The sequence below is a fragment of the Erinaceus europaeus genome, chromosome 7 (assembly GCF_950295315.1).
Source record: "Erinaceus europaeus chromosome 7, mEriEur2.1, whole genome shotgun sequence".
Classification (NCBI taxonomy): domain Eukaryota; kingdom Metazoa; phylum Chordata; class Mammalia; order Eulipotyphla; family Erinaceidae; genus Erinaceus; species Erinaceus europaeus.
The window spans coordinates 107,392,723-107,411,670 of NC_080168.1; the positions used below are offsets into that span (position 1 = coordinate 107,392,723).

General features: G+C 43.6%; 1 protein-coding gene and 2 non-coding genes across 3 annotated transcripts; all 3 read left to right on the forward strand.

Annotated features, from left to right (window-relative positions):
• The first annotated feature begins 8,497 nt into the window (after nt 1-8,497).
• Nucleotides 8,498-17,700, forward strand: ATP5F1B (ATP synthase F1 subunit beta). Its single transcript, XM_007533325.3, has 10 exons — nt 8,498-8,721; nt 9,168-9,350; nt 9,598-9,772; nt 10,535-10,656; nt 10,881-11,065; nt 11,448-11,606; nt 11,734-11,856; nt 13,984-14,196; nt 14,965-15,166; nt 17,437-17,700. The coding sequence occupies exons 1-10, from the start codon at nt 8,502-8,504 to the stop codon at nt 17,532-17,534; spliced, it is 1,680 nt and encodes a 559-aa protein (XP_007533387.2). The 5' UTR covers nt 8,498-8,501; the 3' UTR covers nt 17,535-17,700.
• Nucleotides 9,424-9,498, forward strand: LOC132539670 (small nucleolar RNA SNORD59). The gene has a single exon (XR_009551000.1). It is a non-coding gene; the product is annotated as a small nucleolar RNA SNORD59 (small nucleolar RNA).
• Nucleotides 10,730-10,801, forward strand: LOC132539671 (small nucleolar RNA SNORD59). Its single transcript, XR_009551001.1, has one exon. It is a non-coding gene; the product is annotated as a small nucleolar RNA SNORD59 (small nucleolar RNA).
• Nucleotides 17,701-18,948: the final 1,248 nt, after the last annotated feature.

Consider the following 18,948-nt stretch of genomic DNA (forward strand, 5'->3'; position numbering starts at 1 on the left):
ACGTTGGACAGGACAGAGAAATCGAGAGGGGTGGGGATGATAGGGGAAGAGAAAGACACTTGCAGACCTTCACCTCCTATGAAGGGACTCCCCTGCAGGTGGGATCCTTACACTGGTACTTGTGCTTTGTGCCATGTGTGCTTAACCCACTGTGCTACCGCCCGACTCCCAAAATATTTTATTTATGTTAATGAGAGAAAGACACAGAGAGAGAGAGTGAAAGAGAGAGACCAGAGCAGTGCTGAGCCTTGGTTTACGGTGGTGCTGGGGATTGAACCTGGCATCTTGGAACTTCAAGCATGAAAAACTTTTTACATAACCGGGAGTCGGGCTGTAGCACAGTGGGTTAAGCGCAGGTGGCGCAAAGCACAAGGACTGGCATAAGGATCCCGGTTTGAGCCCCGGCTCCCCACCTGCAGGGGAGTCGCTTCACAGGCGGTGAAGCAGGTCTGCAGGTGTCTATCTTTCTCTCCTCCTCTCTGTCTTCCCCTCCTCTCTCCATTTCTCTCTGTCCTATCCAACAACAACAACAACAATAATAACTACAACAATAAAAAGGGCAACAAAAGGGAATAAATAAATAAAATAAATATTTAAAAAAAACTTTTTACATAACCATTATGCTGTCTCCCTCCCACACTAAAACTTCTAGGGGGCCAGGCTGGCAGTAGCACAGTATGTTAAGCGGATATGGTGCAAAGCCGGCTTAAGGATCCTGGTTTGAGCCCCTGCTCCCCATCTGCAGGGGGTAGTTTCACAAGTGGTGAAGCAGGTTTGCAGGTGTTGTGTCTTTCTCTCCCCCTCTATCTTCTCTCTTGATTTCTCTTCTATCTAACAACAATGACAGCAATAATAATGGCAACAAAAGGGGAAAAATAGCCTCCGGAAGCAGTGGATTTGTAGTGCAGGCACTGAGCCCCACCGATAACCCTGGAGGATACATATACATATATCTATCTATATCTATCTATCTATATATATATTAATATTGGATAGAAACCGAAGTTGAGAAGGAAGGCGGAGATAGTGAGAGAGATACCTGCAGTCCTGCTTCACACTCTTACAGCTTTTCCTCTTCAGGTAGGGACCAGGGGCTTGAATGCAGTTCTTTGCATACTGTATGTAATGTATCAGCTTAATCAGGTGCACCACTACGTGGCTCCCTAAATTTTCTACTTAAAAAAAAAATTTTTTTAAGAACATTATTTGATAGAATAGAAATTGAGGGGGGGGAAGCAGGGAAAGAGGCAGAGATACTTGGCACCTGCAGGTAGGGACCAAGGGCTTGAACCTGAGTCCTTGTGCATAGTAATACATGCACTTAACCCAGTACGCCACCATCCCTAGCACCCTCAACTGTTTCTGGTTTAATGCTTAGTTGTCTTGTACTTTTTAAGATTTTTAAAAAATATATGTATTCCCTTTTGTTGCCCTTGTTTTACTGTTGTAGTTATTATTGTTGTTATTGATGTCCTTGTTGGATAGGACAGAGAGAAATGGAGAGAGGAGGGGAAGACGGGGAGAGAAAGACACCTGCAGACCTGCTTCACCACTTGTGAAGCGACTCTCCTGCAGGGGGGAGCCAGGGGCTCAAACCTGGATCTTTACGCCATTCCTTGCACTTGAGGCACCACCTGCACTTAACCCACTGTGCTACTGCCCAACTCCCATATTGTACTGTTTTTAACAGAACACTGCTCAAATCTGATTTATGGTGGTATTGTCTATGACCATACTACTGTGAACATGCCCAATCTCATTTATGGTGGTGCTAGGTATTAAACTTAAGTGCTTCAGAAGGAAAGTCATTTTGCATAACCATTATACTATCTTCCCAGCCCGACTAAATTTTCATATATGTGTGTGTGTGTATTTAATATTGGATAGAGACAAATTGAGGTGGGGGGGACAGACAAACACCTTGAGCCTGGCTTCACCTTTCCTGAAGCTTTCCCCATATGGATGGGCACCAGGGGCTAGAACCTGTGTCCTTCCCACGCAAATGTGTACACTTAATCCAGTGCACCACTGCCTGGCCCTGCAGCAATTTTTTTTTTTTAATTTTTTTTACCAGATCACTGCTCAGCTAGGCTTATGGTGGTACTGGGAATTGAACTTGGGACTATGGAGCGTCAAGAATGAGAGTCTGTTTGCATAACCATTATGCTATCTACCCCCGCTCCAAGTAAAAATTTAGATTCCTACTTTAATGCTAAATTGTCTTGTTAAAATTGTTTTGAACCAGGCTCAAACCTGGTGTCTTGTGATAGTAAAGCAGCCCTCTATCCAAGGGAGCTATTTTACCTTATATTCCAGCATGCCACTATGGAAATACACAGTGTAGTTTGTTTTCAATATTTTAATGAGAGAGATGGAGTCAGGCGGTAGTGCAGTGGGTTAAGCGCAGGTGGCGCAAAGCTCAAGCAGCGTACGGATCCCGGTTCAAGCCTCGGCTCCCCACCTGCAGGGGAGTCACTTCACAGGCGGTGAAGCAGGTCTGCAGGTGTCTTTCTCTCCCCCTCTCTGTCTTCCTCTCCTCTCTCCATTTCTCTCTGTCCTATCCAACAACAACAGCATCAATAATAACTACAACAGTAAAACAACAAGGGCAACAAAAGGGAATAAATAATTAAAAAAAAAGAGAGACAGAGTAAAACCAGAGCACACTGCTCAGCTCTGGTTTATGGTGGTACTGGTTATTGAACCTGGGACCTCAGAGCTGAGGCATGAAACTTTTGCATAACTTCCCAGTCCCACAGTGTATAGCTTTTTAATTCAGGGGGAATGTACAATTAAAAAACATTTTTATTCCATGGAATAATATACTGCAATCAAAAAATACTATATTGGGGTCCAGGTGGTAGAACACATCATGATACACAAAGACTCATGTTTCAGCTGGTAACCCCACCTGTAGGGAGGGTGCTTCACAAGCAGTAAAGAGGTTTGCAGGGGGGGCCCAGGCAGTAGTGAAGCGGGTTAAACGTACATGGTGCAAAGCACAAAGACCAACGTAAGGATCCTGGTTGGAGCCCGCAGCTTCCCACTGAAGGAGGTTCACTTCACAAGCAGTGAAGCAGGTTTGCAGTTGTCTATCTTTCTCTCCCCTTCTTTATCTTCCCCTCCTCTATCCATTTCTCTCTGTCCTACCCAACAACAACGACAGCAATAATAACGATGGGCAACAAAAGGGAAAAAAAGCCTCCAGGAGCAATGGATTCATAGTGCAGACCCCAAGCCCCAGCTAGAGGAAGAAAAAAAAAAGGGTCTGCAGGTGTCTTTTTCCTTTTTCCTGATTCATTTATTGGATATATATATATAGAGAGAGAGAGAGATAGGAGACTGGGTGGTTTCTCACTTAGTTGAGTGCACATGTTACAATGCACAAGTACCTGGGATTGAGCCCCCAGCCCTCACCTGAAAGAGGAAAGTTTTGTGAGTGGTAAAGCACTGTTTCAGGTGTCTCTGTCTCCCTCCCTATCTCCCCTTTCTCTTTTGATTTCTGGCTTTCTCTATCTATCCAATACATAAATATTTAAAAGAGATGCCATCTCTCTCTCTTTTTGTTTTCATTCATTTATTCCCTTTTGTTGTCCTTGTTTTATTGTTCTTGATGTCCTCATTGTTGGATAGGACAGAGAGAAATGGAGAGAGGAAGGAAGGGAGACAGAGAGGGGAGAGAAAAAAAGACACCTGCAGACCTGCTTTTCTGCTTGTGAAGCAACAACTCCCCTCAGGTGGGGAGCCAGGGGCTCCAAATGGGATCCTTAGGCTGATCCTTGTGCTTTGCGCCATATGCGCTTAACTCTCTGCACCACCGCCTGATTCCTTCTCTATCTCTCTTTTGGATAGAAGAGAGAGAAATTGGGATGGGAGAGAAGAGAAAGATGGACACCTGCAGACCAAATTCACCTCTTGTGAAGTGACCCCCTTTGCAGGTGGGGAGCCATGGACGCAAACTAGCATTCTTGCACTGGTCCATGTGAGCTTAAGCCCTTTTGCCACTGTGCTCTCCCCCCCACCCCCATCTTCCTCTCTATCTCCCCTTCTCACCTGTCAATTACTCTGTCCTTTCAAACAAAATAGAAACAAAACAAAACAAAAAAAGGCCAACAAAAGCAGTGGATTTGTAGTTCTGGCTCTGAACCTCAACAATAACCCTGGTGGCAATAAAAGTAAAATAAGGGAGTCAGACTAAAGTGCAGCGGGTTAAGTGCAGGTGGCTTGAAGTACAAGGACTGCCTTAAGGCTCCTGGTTATAGCCCCAGGCTCCCCACCTGCAGGGGAGTTGCGTCACAAGTGGTGAAGCAGGTCTACAGGTGTCTTATCTTTCTCTCCCCCTCTGTCTTCCCCTCCTCTCTCCATTTCTCTGTCCTATCCAACAATAAACAACAATAATAACCACAACAAGGCCACAACAACAAGGGCAACAAAAGGGGGGAAAATGGCCTCCAGGAGCAGTGGATTCATGATGCAGGCATTTAGCCCCAGCAATAACCCTGGAGGCAAAAAAAAAAAAAGTAGCCTTCATTGAGGCCCTGGTTCCCTACAAGCAAGGAAGCAGGTTTGCAAGTGTCTATCTTTCTCTCCTCCTCTCTGTCTTCCCCTGCTCTCCATTTCTCTCTGTCCTATCCAACAACTATGACATCAGAAACTACAACAATAAAACAACAAAGGCAACAAAAGGGAATGAATAAATAAATAATTTTTTAAAAAGTAGCCTCCAGGAGCAGTGGATTCATAGTGTATGCACTGAGCCCCAGCAATAACCCTGGAGGCAAAAATATAAAAAATAAAAATAATAATAAAAGGGAGCCGGGCTGTAGCGCAGCGGGTTAAGCGCAGGTAGCGCAAAGCACAAGGACCGGCATAAGGATACCGGTTCGAACCCCGGCTCCCCACCTGCAGGGGAGTCGCTTCAGAGGCGGTGAAGCAGGTCTGCAGGTGTCTATCTTTCTCTCCTCCTCTCTGTCTTCCCCTCCTCTCTCCATTTCTCTCTGTCCTATCCAACAACAATAATAACTACAACAATAAAACAAGGGCAACAAAAGGGAATAAATAAATAAAATAAATATTTTAAAAAATAATAATAAAAAACAATCACCCAGGAAGTGATTATATTATATTATATTATATTATATTATATTATATTATATCATATTATTGGCTAGAGACAGAGAGAAATTGAGAGCGGAGAGGAAGAGAGAAAAAAAGAAACCTACAGCTCTACCTCGCCACTCCTAAAGCTTTCCACCTGCAGGTGAGGACCAGGGGCTTGAATCCAGGTCCTTTCACACTATAACGGGTGTGCTTAAACAGGTACGCCACTGCCTGGCCCTTCTCAGTCCTTATTTTATGATCTTTATACCTTAGTGAGGAATAATCCAATGATCTTAGACAAAGAAGCCATGTACCACCAGCCAGCCACCTGATATCTCCATATATATATAATTATTATTTTTGCCTCAAGGTTTGTTTCTGGGCCTTGGTGCCTGCACTACAAATCCACTGCTCCTAGAGGCCATTTTTTTTCCCTTTTGTTGCTGCTGCTCCTATTGTTGGATAGGACAGAGAGAAATTGAGAGAGGATATGAGACAAAGATAGACACCTGCAGACCTGCTTCACTACTTGTGAATCGATTACCCCCCCCACACACACACACACACACAGGTGAGGAACTGGGGGCTTGAACTGAGATCCTGGTCTGTGCACTTCACTGAACTATATTTTTCTTTTTCTTTTTTTTTAAATATTTATTTATTCCCTTTTGTTGCCCTTGTTGTAGTTATTGTTGTTGTTGTTGATGTCGTTGTTGTTGGATAGGACAGAGAGAAATGAAGAGAGGAGGGGAAGACGACAGGGAGAGAAAGATAGACACCTGCAGACCTGCTTCACTGCTTGTGAAGCGACTCCCCTGCAGGTGGGGAGCCGGGGGCTTGAACTGGGATCCTTGTGCTTTGCGCCACCTGTGCTTAACTCGCTGTGCTACCACCCGACTCCCTATTTTTCTTTTTCTTTCAATCACAGATAGAAACAGAGAGAGGGCTGGGGAGATGGCATCACGGTTATGCAAAAGCCTTTCAGGCCTGTGGTTCTCGGGTCCCAGGTTCAATCCCCAATACCACTATAAACCAGAGCTGAGCTGAGAAATGTTTTGGTCTTTCTCTCTGTATCTTCCTCTCGGATTAAAATAAAGATAAAAAATTAAAGTATTTTTAGGGGCTGGGTGGTGGCAAACCTGATTAAGCACACATGCTACGTTGCACAAGGATCCAGGTTTGAGCCTCCAGTCTCTACCTACAGAGGGAAAGCTTCCTGAGTTGTGAAGCTGTGTTGCAGGTGTCTCCTTGTCTCACTCCCTTTTCATCACTACCTTCTGGCTTGATTTCTGGCTGTCTCTATCGAATAAATAAAGACAATTTAAGAAAATTTTTAAAAAGAAAGATGAAATCTTAAAGTATTTTGAAAAAAAAAAAATGGGGGGATATCAGAGCACTGATCCACTGCTTTTGAAGCTTTCCCTTTTTCATGGTGCTCCATGTAGTGGTGGTGGTGGTCCTGGAGCCTCAGGCATGAGAGTCTGTTTGCATAACCATTATGCTATCTACCCCTGCCCAGTGGTGGTGGTCCTCTTAAACTCTAGTCTTTTTTTTTTTTTTTTCCTCCTGGGTTATTGCTGGGCTTGGTGCCTGCACCAATAATCCACTGCTCCTGGAGGCCATTTTCCCCTTTTTTGTTGCCCTTGTTGTTGTAGCCTCCTTGTGATTATTATTATTACCATTGTTGATGTTGTTCATTGTTGGATAGGACAGAGAGAAATGGAAAGAGGAGGGGAAGACAGAGAGGGGGAGAGAAAGATAGACAGACACCTGCAGACCTGCTTCACTGCCTGTGAAGCGACTCCCCTGCAGGTGGAGATCCTTATGCTGGTCCTTGCGCTTTGTGCCACATGCGCTTAACCCACTGCATCACCGCCGGACCTCCTTAAACTCTAGTCTTAAGAGTTTAAGCTATACCTAGTGAGCTAGTTTTTCAACCCCCTTCCTCTAGCACCACCATCAGCCGGAGCTGAGCAGTACACTGATTTAATACATATAATTTTAATAAGAGATAAAGGTACAGGAAAATAGACCAGAGTACTGCTCAGCTCTGGCTGATGGTGGTGCTAAGATTGCATCTGGGACCTGGGAGCATCAGGCATTAAAGTCTTTTGTGTAATCAGTATGCTGTTTCCCCAGCCCCAGACCCTACTTTGAGGCAAATTGACAAGTTACTCAGATTTAGCATCTTTCCTGCACCAAGTCTATTTTGTATATACTAAAAAGGACACTTCCTATGCTGAGCTCTATCAAGATAGTGTACCAATTTCTGGTTTGATCACCAGTAATAAGAGGAAATTTCTAAGTCCTATTACTTTTTTCTTTGTTTTTAATATATGTTTCATTTTAATAAAAGAAAGAGATAAACAGGGAAAGACCAGAGCACTCCTCTGCTCTGGTTTATGGTGGTCAGGGAAATTGAACCTGTGATTATGGAACCTCAGGCATGAAAATCTTTTGCATAACCATTATGCTGTCTCCCTAGCCCCATTATACATGTATTAAAATTAATCATTATTATTTAATTAGAGAAGATGTGCAGAAAAGAGATGACAGTGTACCACTCGGCTCTGGTACGTGCAGTGCCTAGGATAGATCTTGGACCCTCATTCTTGCCAAAATCTGAACCCTACACTGAGTTCTTTCCTCAACCCAGTACAACTTTAATATTTATTTCCTTTTTGTTGCCCTTATTGTTTTACTGTTGTTGTTATTGGATAGGACAGAGAGAAATGGAGAGAAGAGGGGAAGACAGAGAGGGGGAGAGAAAGATAGACATCTGCAGACCTGCTTCACCACTTGTGAAGCGACTCCCCTGCAGGTGGGGAGCTGAGGGCTCGAACCGGGATCCTTAGGTTGGTCCTAGCGCTTGGCGGCCACCTGTGCTTAACCCGCTGTGCTACCGCCCAAGTCCCTCCAGTACAGTTTTTAATTTGATGTGGATTATATCTTGACTTGCTGAGCTGCCTGGGATCTTCCAATATCACTACAGTGAAAGAAAAACTGTGTCTTGACTCTAGAGGAGAGTACTAACTTCGGCAAGGTCAGAGGCACCAATGATACAGGCCAACATCGCTTCCTTAACCCCCATCCCCTTAACAGCGACTGCCACTCCTCAAGGTCCTATCTAAGGAGAGGGCCCAAGGACAGCCAAAGACAGCCCACGTGCTTCCATCCGGAACTCTACCTCTTTTCTACAAGAATTTCCGCCAACTAGACTCTGCAACTGACGTCCCCGCTATCCAATGATGTTTCGAGGCTTTGAGGATCGCCCCTTGCCTATCATTGTCCAATAAAAAAAGAACTTTAGATTGGCATCAATTTTGACCAATGGAGTAGATGAAGAGACATTATTAACCTATAGAAGCGAAGGTAAGGATGATAAGCAGCAGGTTTACCCAATGATGAGCGTACTTCAGAGTAGGCCACGCCCCGACTGCAGGGGAGTTGGCAGTCAGATCATTGCAGCGATCAGTCTCCACCCGGACTCCGCCATGTTGGCGTATGTCGGTCGTGTGGCCGCTGCCTCGGCCTCCGGGGCCTTGCGGGGACTCAGCCCTTCAGCGCCGCTGCCACATGCGCAACTCTTACTGCGGGCGACTCCTGCAACGCTCCAATCTGGTAAGTGCCGTTATCAGGGAGGCCAAGGGCATTCCTTCCGTCCCATGACCTTGAACCGAGGCCTAGGGGAATTGTGGTGCTAGAAGGACTCTAGGGCCAGTACCCTGCCCTCTACGGGCGGGAAAACAAAAACGGGGCCCGAATAGAAGCTTCCATCTAAGTCCGTCTTCATTTATAAAAGGAGTGTTGTGCGATGGAAAAATACTTGCACGTACATTGACCTTCCTATGAAATAGTCACATAGCTTTTTTAAAAAATGCCCTTTTGTGCTTGAGGATGAGACTGTTGTGCTGCGCCACTCTTTCTTTGGACACACTGCACGCAGGAGGCAGGGCCTGCATTGAATGCACCAATCTTTGTGGGTTAAGTCAGGCCTTTCGGTGACCTTTAGCTGTCCTGATCCCTCGACTTCTTTGAACACATTTTTTTCCCTTATTTTTTATCAGCTAGGGACTATGCCGCCCAAACATCTCCTGCCCCAAAGGCAGGAGTCGCCACTGGACGTATTGTGGCTGTCATCGGTGCCGTGGTGGACGTCCAGTTTGATGAGGGTCTTCCACCCATCCTAAATGCTCTGGAAGTGCAAGGCAGAGACACCAGGCTGGTTTTGGAAGTAGCTCAGCATTTGGGTAAGTAGAAATTGTTAGGAATTGTTAAGAATATGTTGCTTACTCTTAAGAGTCCTCATAACCAGCTGGTCTTCCTTCTATGATGATTCTATCCAAATGACTTTCGTTCTTCTGAGTTTGCTGAAGCCATATTTAGGCTCTGAGAAGGAATATTGGTTGGTATAAGTTGTTGGTTCCAGTTACACTGAAGTACATGCCACAGGCAATCTTGACCTTAGGTATAACCTGCAGTGCCTTTATCTCACAGGTGAGAGCACTGTAAGGACAATTGCCATGGATGGTACAGAAGGCTTGGTTCGAGGGCAGAAAGTCCTAGACTCTGGTGCACCCATCAAAATTCCTGTTGGTCCTGAGACCTTAGGCAGAATCATGAATGTCATTGGAGAGCCTATTGATGAGCGAGGGCCCATCAAGACCAAACAGTAAGTACCAGTCTTGTCACATCAGTGGCATTCTGTTGCACTTTGATTCATTGAGATTACTTACTTAAAATATTGATAATATGGACTGTGGAGAGATGATAATGGTTACACAAAAAGCCTCACATGACTAAAGCTCCAGATTCAGTCCCCTGGACCACCATTAGCCAAAGCTGAACACTTTTATGGTTAAAAAAATAATAAAATGTTGATATGATCATTTTTTTAAAAAAGATATTTATTAATGAGAAAGATAGGAAGAGAGAGAGAGAGAGAACCAGGACCTCATTCATGCTTCAGAGTTCGCTGCCTTAGACACTGCGTCACCTCCCGGACCACATTCAGTCATTTTTAACCAGTTATTAAAACCATATAATGTAGATTATTTTTGAATCAAGAGTATGCAGCAAAACTGCATAGAATCAAAGTTGATTTAAATAAGTTGTAATGCAGATCTTTGTATTTCCTGTTGGCATGTGAAAACAGTGCTGTTTATAACTCGGTAATGGTAAATATTTTTTTGTTTGGACCAGAAATTGAACTTACTCTTTTATTGAAATGTGTGTGCTATATCCCTGATCCAAGGAAAACCCCTGACGGTTAAAATTGTCAGGGCATTAACTACTGCTTTTTGATATAATGAGATCCCCTTTATTGTAGAATATTATCTGTGGATAACTCACCAGGGTGATATAACACTATAGAAATAACATCCTAGGGCAAGGGATGGATGAATAGATATTGACCCTCTTTGTACCATTACAGATATGCTCCTATTCATGCTGAAGCTCCAGAGTTCATAGAGATGAGTGTCGAACAGGAGATTTTGGTTACTGGTATCAAGGTTGTGGATCTGCTGGCTCCCTATGCCAAAGGTGGCAAAATTGGTATGTTAGTGGTGGGTACATAGTTTCCAAACAGTGTGGGGAGGAAAATTTAAAATTTACTGAGTGGGTCCACCCTTCACTGATGAATTATATTCTGACTTTCGTTCTTCTGAGTTTGCTGAAGCCAGATGTGATTCTGAGGAGGAAAACTTTTTTCACTCCTCCCTGAGGTTTGCTTATTTGGGAATATAGAACCCTCAAATACTTTGATTAACTTTTTCCAGGACTCTTTGGCGGTGCTGGTGTTGGAAAGACAGTACTGATCATGGAGTTAATCAACAATGTCGCTAAAGCCCATGGTGGTTACTCTGTGTTTGCTGGTGTTGGTGAGAGGACCCGCGAGGGCAATGACTTGTATCATGAAATGATTGAATCTGGTGTTATCAACTTAAAAGATGCTACCTCCAAGGTGAGCACAGAGCTGACTGATAACTAGCGAAAGTCATATTTTCTATTTGCCTTGTAGGTATCTCAGTACCTAGAAAGAGAATTGATCTTGTTTCCCCCTCAACCTCTCCTATGTCAGATTGCATTCCCAGGGGGTGGTTCATAGCTCAGCCCTGTTTTAAGATTTTCACTTAACGTTCCTTCTAGCTGTAGGAGTTTTGTCTTAGTAGTCTAATAAGGTATTGTGTATGTTTTGAGTTGTAGCTTCAAAAGGGGAAATATATTTGTGAGCAAAATAGCACCTTGTGAAATGGAAGTTTTGATAGCTTACCTGATTTGGGGACTTTGGGTATTACAGCTTCCATACTTAACCTGTCACCGTTTTTTCTTTATAATTTCTGCAGGTAGCACTGGTGTACGGACAAATGAATGAACCACCTGGTGCCCGTGCCCGGGTAGCTTTGACTGGATTGACTGTGGCTGAATACTTCAGAGACCAAGAAGGTCAGGATGTGTTGCTGTTTATTGATAACATCTTTCGATTCACCCAGGCTGGCTCAGAGGTGAGAGAGAATCTTGAGAGGACCTTTGGCTCATTTGACTTATCTGCTGAATGATAATGGATGAGCCAAAGATGAAGACATCTATTCTAAGACCTCTGTTTTTATCCTTTTTATTTTTATTTTTTAGGTGTCTGCTTTATTGGGCAGAATTCCTTCTGCTGTGGGTTATCAACCTACCCTGGCCACAGACATGGGTACCATGCAGGAAAGAATCACCACCACCAAGAAAGGATCTATTACCTCTGTACAGGTAAGAACAATTGAATGGATGGTCTTGTTTACATAAGAGTGTGTGTAGTCTGGGCGGTTGCACAGTGGGTTAATCCGAACCAGCATAAGGATTCTGGGTCTAGCCCCTGGCTCCCCACTTGCAGGGGGTCACTTCACAAGCAGTGAAGCAGGTTTGCAATTGTCTTTCTCTTCCCCTCTCTGTCCTCTGTTCCTCTCAGTTTCTCTCTGTCCTGTCCAACAACAGTAACAACAGTGATAAACAACAACCATAAACAAGGGCAGTAAACGGAGAAAAAAAAGGAAAACCTCCAGTAGCAGTTGATTTTGATTTGTAGTGCAGGCACTGAGACCCTGCTATAACGCTGAAGATAAAATAAAGTGTGTGTAAAGAAGTGTAAGACCAGGAGGTGGCGCACTGAGTTAAGTGCACATATTACGGAGTGCAAGGACTAGTGAAAGGATCCTAGTATGAGCGCCAGGCTCCCCACCTGTGGGGTGGGGGGTTGCAAAACAATGTAAGAGCAGTGGATTTGTAGTGCAGGCACTGAGCCCTAGCTATAACCCAGGAGAAGTGTAAGATGTAGTTACTGTGTATATCAAAAGGCTTTTAAAAAAATACTTATTTTATTTTTGAGAGTGATGCAGAGAGATAAAGAGACAGTAACACCAGAGCACTGCTCAGCTCTGGCTTATGGTGGTGCAGGGGATTGAGCCTGAGACTTCCAGAGCCTCAGGTATGAGAGTTTCTTTGCATAACCATTCTGCTGTTTACCTCCGCCCTCAAAAGACTCTTGACTTGATTCATGAGGCCACTGAAGTTCTGTGTGAATGTTAAGATTTCCTATAAGGTTAAGGTTACAGGTCCATGAAGGATGATAGAGGACACAGTGGGGGTTGTATTGTTATATGGGAAACTGGGGAATGTTATGCATTTACAAACTATTGTATTTACTGTTGAATGTAAAACATTAATTCCCCAATAAAGAAATAAAAAACAACAACAAAAAAAAGGGCAACAAAAGGGGGAAAAATGGCTTCCAGGAGCAGTGGATTCATGGTGCAAGCACTGAGCCCCAGCAATAACCCTGGAGGCAAAAGAAAAAGCTTCTATTCTCTCTCTTTCATACTGAAGCATATTTTTAAATAAATGAATAAAATGCAAAAACGAAAAAAGAAAAACAGTCATCAGGGGTCGGATATAGCATATTTGTTATGCAAAGACTTTCATGCCTGAGGTTCTCCACCATAAGCCAGAGCTAAGCAGTGCTCTGGTAAAAAAAGAAAAAGAAACAAGTCATCTAAAGTAATTAAAGATATATATGTAAATGCTGATCACAGAGTAGTGATGGGGGTCTAAATACATGGAAACTGGCCATAAAATGTATCTGAAGTACTTTTTTTTTTTCTTTTCTTTTTTACTAGAGCACTGCTCGGCTCTGGCTTATGATAATGCTAAGGATTGAACCTGGGAGCTTTGTTGTCTCAGGCACAATCATTCTGCTACCTCCTCAGCCCTTTACTAATTTTTTATAGTCTCCACTATGAATCCACCTGTTCCAGAGGCCAATTTTTCAGTTATTATTTATTTGATAAGACAAAGGAAGAGGGAGAAAGACACCTCTAGATCTGCTTCACTGGTCATGAAACATTTCTCCTACAGGTGGGAAACTGGGTCCTTGCACATGATAACGTGTAATCAACTGCCGGGCTAGTGCCGCCAGAGAGAGAGACTCTGGAACACATGGCTGAATGGGGAATGCAATGCAATTTCTTCTGTTGATCAGATACAGTGCCTTTTATATGTCTTTTTAGCCGGAAGTGGCAAGTGGGAAAAGGAAATGGCTAGGAGAGGGGGTGGAGCAAAAAAAGAGTGTGAACATGCAAAGCTTCCATAGCAGCTGTTGGAAGGTTCTAACCAATGGGATTAAACCAAAACCCTGTAGGCAGGGCGGGTCTCAGGCAAAACTGATTATGTAAATAAACCACAGCATCAAGCAATGCAGGGGACCAACACTCAACTGGAACACCACTGCCTGGCTCTTGAATTGTGACTTTTATGGTTTATTTTTCAAAGGAATGAAGTGAGAGATCAGAAAGGGAATGAGCTCAGTAGAATTAATTTTGCTTCTTGCTGTTCTTATTTTAGGCTATTTATGTGCCTGCTGATGACTTGACTGACCCTGCCCCTGCTACCACATTTGCTCACTTGGATGCTACCACTGTTCTGTCCCGTGCTATTGCTGAACTGGGCATCTATCCAGCTGTGGATCCTCTAGATTCCACCTCTCGCATCATGGATCCCAACATTGTTGGCAGTGAGCATTATGATGTTGCCCGTGGGGTGCAAAAGATCTTGCAGGTGAGATCAGATACCATAAACTCATAAAAGGATTTGGGGGTCTGTGAGGAACAACATTTGCCTGGACTTATCTACTGCTGGATAGCATTTTCAGAGAGTGGACTACAGCACTAAAATTTCTTATAGTTAGGGCTAGGCTTAAACCTCAGTTGTGTGCATGGGAAAAGCAGGCCCACTATGCAAGTGACATTTTGCTGCAGCACACTTTTGTGATTTGATTTGGAGCAGTGGTGAGATTAACAACTTTTTTTCAATTTTTTAATTATCTTTATTTGCTTACTGGATAGTAGAGACAGTCAGAAATTGAGAGGGAAGGGGGAGATAAAGAGGGTGACAGAGATACCTGCAGCCCTGCTTCACCACTTGTGAAGCTGCAGGTGGGGAGCAGGGGCTCAAACCTGGGTCCTTGCACATTATATCATGTGTACTCAACCAGGTGCACCACCACCTGGCCCCAGGAATAGTAATTTCTGTTGAGTGGTGAGGTCATTTTTGTAAGTCTTACTAATTAATTGGAATGTAGTTTTACCCCTCACCACACTACAATAGGATAAGCAGAACAGTCATTAATCTTATTAGCAGAGGACCCTCATTACTGAGCATGTAACTTCTCTACCAACTTGTTTCACGTAAGTTGTAGAATAAGATAATAAAATGCTTACTAAAATGCAAAGTTCTTTGCAAATAAGAGGTTATTAATCCTGAGGGTTTTGCACTACCTATAGGAGTGAATATTCACTTAGACCTCTCAATTTTGTTTTCTCATAGGACTACAAATCCCTCCAGGACATCATCGCTATCCTGGGTATGGATGAACTTTCTGAGGAAGACAAGTTGACTGTGTCCCGTGCACGGAAAATACAGCGTTTCTTATCTCAGCCTTTCCAGGTTGCTGAGGTCTTCACAGGGCATATGGGGAAGCTAGTACCCCTGAAGGAGACCATTAAAGGGTTCCAGCAGATTTTGGCAGGTGAGATTGATTATAAAGCTGAATGTCAAAAGACAAGCTAAAAATCTCTTGAATGCTGACTCTACTTGTATTCCCATAGCAACAACTATCAAACTATATTTTATGCTTTTCTTGCCATTGGGGCTTCTTTTTTTTTTTTTTTAAAGTTTTTTTTAAATTTATTTTTATTATTTATTTACTTATTCCCTTTTGTTGCCCTTGTTGTTTTATTGTTGTAGTTATTATTGATGTTGTTGTTGGATAGGACAGAGAGAAATGGAGAGAGGAGGGGAAGACAGAGGGGGAAAGAAAGACAAGACACCTGCAGACCTGCTTCACCACCTGTGAAGGGACCTGCCTGCAGGTGGGGAGCCGGGGGTTCGAACTGGGATCCTGAAGCCGGTCCTTGAGCTTAGAGCCACCTGTGCTTAACCCGCTGCGCTACAGCCCGACTCCCCGCCATTGGGGCTTCTATAGAGCTTTGTGGCAGTTGGCTTTTTGTTTGTTTTGTTTTTTAATGAGAGGGATAGGAGTAGAGAAAAGGGAGCAGACATTTGCTGCCAAGGATCAAACTAAGGACCTCACAGTTGAGAGTCCAACATTTTATCCACTGTGCCACCTCTCAGACAACACAGCTTTTTTTTAAATGCCACTGTTCCTGGTGGGCATTTTTTCCCTTTTTTCAATGTTATTTGTTACTTAATAGGACATGGGGGTGGGGGAGATAGAGAGGAAGACAAACACTGTGAAGCCTCCTTGCAGGTTGTGGAGCCAGGTTTGAACCTTGAGTTCAAACCTGGTACATGGTAGTATGTAATCAACTGGATGAGACACTACCCACCTACCACTATTTATTTTATGAAAGACCAAAGCACTGCTCAACTCTAATTTATCTTGGTGCTGGAGATTGAACCTGGGACCTTTGTGAGCCTCAGGCTTGGGGTTAATTTGCATAACAGTTAAGAACCAGACATCACTTTGGGACTGGTACCTCATGCTTGAGAGTCCAGTACTTTTTATCTACTGCCACCTCCTAGACCACTTCAGAATATATATATTTAAATATTTATTTATTCCCTTTTGTTGCCCTTGTTGCATAACCACTTCAGAATATTTATTTATTTTAAAGATTTATTTATTAATGAGAAAGATAGAGAGAAAGAACCAGACATCACTCTGGCACATTTGCTGCCGGGGATTAAACTCCGGACCTCATGCTTGAGAGTCCAATGCTTTTATTCACTGCACCACCTCCTGGACCACAGAATATTTATTTACTTATTTTTATCTTTATTTTCCCTTTTGTTGCCCTTGTTTTTTTGCTGTTATTATTGATGTCATCATTGTTGGATAAGATAGAGAGAAATGGAGAGGGGAGGGGAAGACGGAGGAGATAAGGATAGACACCTGCAGACCCCAGCTGGGATCTGGAACTGGGATCCTTAACACTGCGCTTTGCGCCACCTGCCCATAACCTGCTGTGCTACTGCCCGACTCCCAGAATATTTATTTTTTAATATTTTATTTTTGAGAGATGCAGAGAGAGACGCCGAGAGAAACTGCTCAGCTCTGATTTATGATGGTGTGGGGGAATTGAACCTGGGACTTTGGAGCCTCAGGTGCAAGAGTCTGTTTGCATAATTATGCTATCTTCCCCCACCCCCAGATTTTTCAATTTCTTTCTTTTTTTTGGAAGTACTTCTGAGAGTGAGAAATTTTGGATGCCCAGGTTATTCTACTTTTATTTTTTTCTTTTGCCTCCAGGGTTATTGCTGGGGCTCGGTACTTACACCATGAATCCACTGCTCCTGGAGGCCTTTTCTCCCCCCCCCCACTCCCCCGTTTCCCTTATTGTGGTTATCATTGCTGTTGTTGATGTTGGATAGGACAGAGAGAAATGGAGAGAGATGGGAGACAGGGAGAGAAAGACACCTATAGACCTGCTTCACTGCCTGTGAAGTAACTTCCCTGCAGGTGGGGAGCCGGGGGCTCGAACTAGGATCCTTCCTCCGGTCCTTGGCTTTGCACCAGGTCATTCTACATTTATGTGCTTTCAGTTTTAGGGGTTTTTTGTTTGTTTGTTTGTTTGCTTGCTTTAACTAGAAAACTGCTCTGCTCTGGTTTAGGTGGTACTGGGGATTGAATTTGGGATCTCTGAGCCGTAGGCATGAAAGTATAAATTATGTTATTTTTCTGACTACTGACCTCAAATGGAGAGACGAGAGACATGCACACAATGTAAAAAATTGATATCCTTCTACTCACTTGGATTATTTTTTTTGCCTTTGTAGGTGAATATGATCACCTCCCAGAACAGGCCTTCTATATGGTGGGGCCCATTGAAGAAGCTGTGGCTAAAGCTGACAAGCTGGCTGAAGAACATTCATGAGGGAGTTGTTTTGGCAAACTAAACAAATCCTCAGCCTCTGTTCACCTCTTCTTGCCCCTAATCCAAAAGTTTGTTTTCTCTCTAGGCCACATGAGAGCCTTAATTGAAGACAGTTGTGCTCTGTCTGAAGAATAAGGTTTCCAATAAAAACGTACACCCTTCAGAATCTGTATGTTTTTCTTGTTCTAACAATAAAATTGAAGTTTTTTTTCTTTTAACAGTAATTTTACCGTGACCACATGAGATGGGGTCATCATAAAAGAAAAGCTATTGTCAGATGGACTTGGATTTTGTGATTTCTTGTGGATTATTAAGTTTAATGTTAGGAGCTCAAGCATGCAAGTCTAGCACTCTACCTGTCTGCATCTGTGTCACACTGGGGGAGATAGGTTGGTTGGGTTAGTTTCAAGATAAGGAGAAAGTTGAGGATTAAACGAACTAAAAATGTAGGGAGTTAAATACCTTTTTTAAGGATTTAGTATGTATCCAAAAATTCAGTCAAAGGGGTTTCTAGGATTTCATTTTGGCTGCAATGCCAAATAGTGCTTTCTAGCTACCAGGCCAGATCTCTACTGCTTCCTGACTTGGGGCAAGCCTAGACTTGTGACTTCTTTAGAGGCACTGGATACAGTGGGGAAAAAACAGCCAGGTCTTTCCTGAGCTCTGTTAAACTCCATTATGGAAGTTGGGGAGAATAAGATGGGAATAGCAATTTTCTGTTACTGGGCTTGTGGAGAATAAAAAAAAATTCTTTGAAAAAATACACCCACTGTACCAATTTTTTTTTTTTTTTTTTTAACTGGAGGAAGACAGTACTGGTTCCCTGAAGCTTCCCCTCATTAGGTGGGGACCAGAGGTTTGAATTCCATCTTTGAATGTTGGAATGTGTGTGCTCAGCTAGGTATGCTACCACACTTCAGCCTCCTGAATTTGAAACTAATGTCAAGGTCAAATTCAGTGCCTTAAATTTTGGCCCAAGCTCTGTTACTGCCCTCTGGTGGTAACACCGGAGGCTGTCTGTAAAAACACTGATCTCACCATTTTGAAATCCATGAAGGCCATTTGCTGGGATGTAGTTCTTAGGTAATGACTGTTTACAAACCAGCTGGGGCTTTAGTCTGAGGAGGAGCCTGACTTTATAAGCACTATGACGCATTCAAAATGGGGGAGGGGTGGGGTATTACAGGTGGGGGACATCTCTTCAGAGGTCCTTGGGGACTGAAGGTGGGGAGGGTCCTGGGGTGAAACACCAGGGGAGGTTTTCTTCCATCTGCCTATGACGTCCTTGGCACCAGTCCTCCCGTGTCACGTTCTGGACAGAAGGTGGAGCCCCTGAGCCGCCTGTATTCAGCCGTAAACTCCCAGAAAGCTTGGGTTGGGGGAAATGCTGAGTTATGGGGGCGGGAACACTTCC

What these genes read in the sequence shown, in the direction of transcription:
- ATP5F1B (XM_007533325.3), top strand. Translation starts at nt 8,502, where the DNA reads ATGATGAGCGTACTTCAGAGTAGGCCACGCCCCGACTGCAGGGGAGTT. An exon ending in GGGCCCATCAAGACCAAACA is followed by an intron (nt 9,773 to 10,534) that starts GTAAGTACCAGT and finishes GTACCATTACAG; the next exon opens with ATATGCTCCTATTCATGCTG. An exon ending in TAAAAGATGCTACCTCCAAG is followed by an intron (nt 11,066 to 11,447) that starts GTGAGCACAGAG and finishes TAATTTCTGCAG; the next exon opens with GTAGCACTGGTGTACGGACA.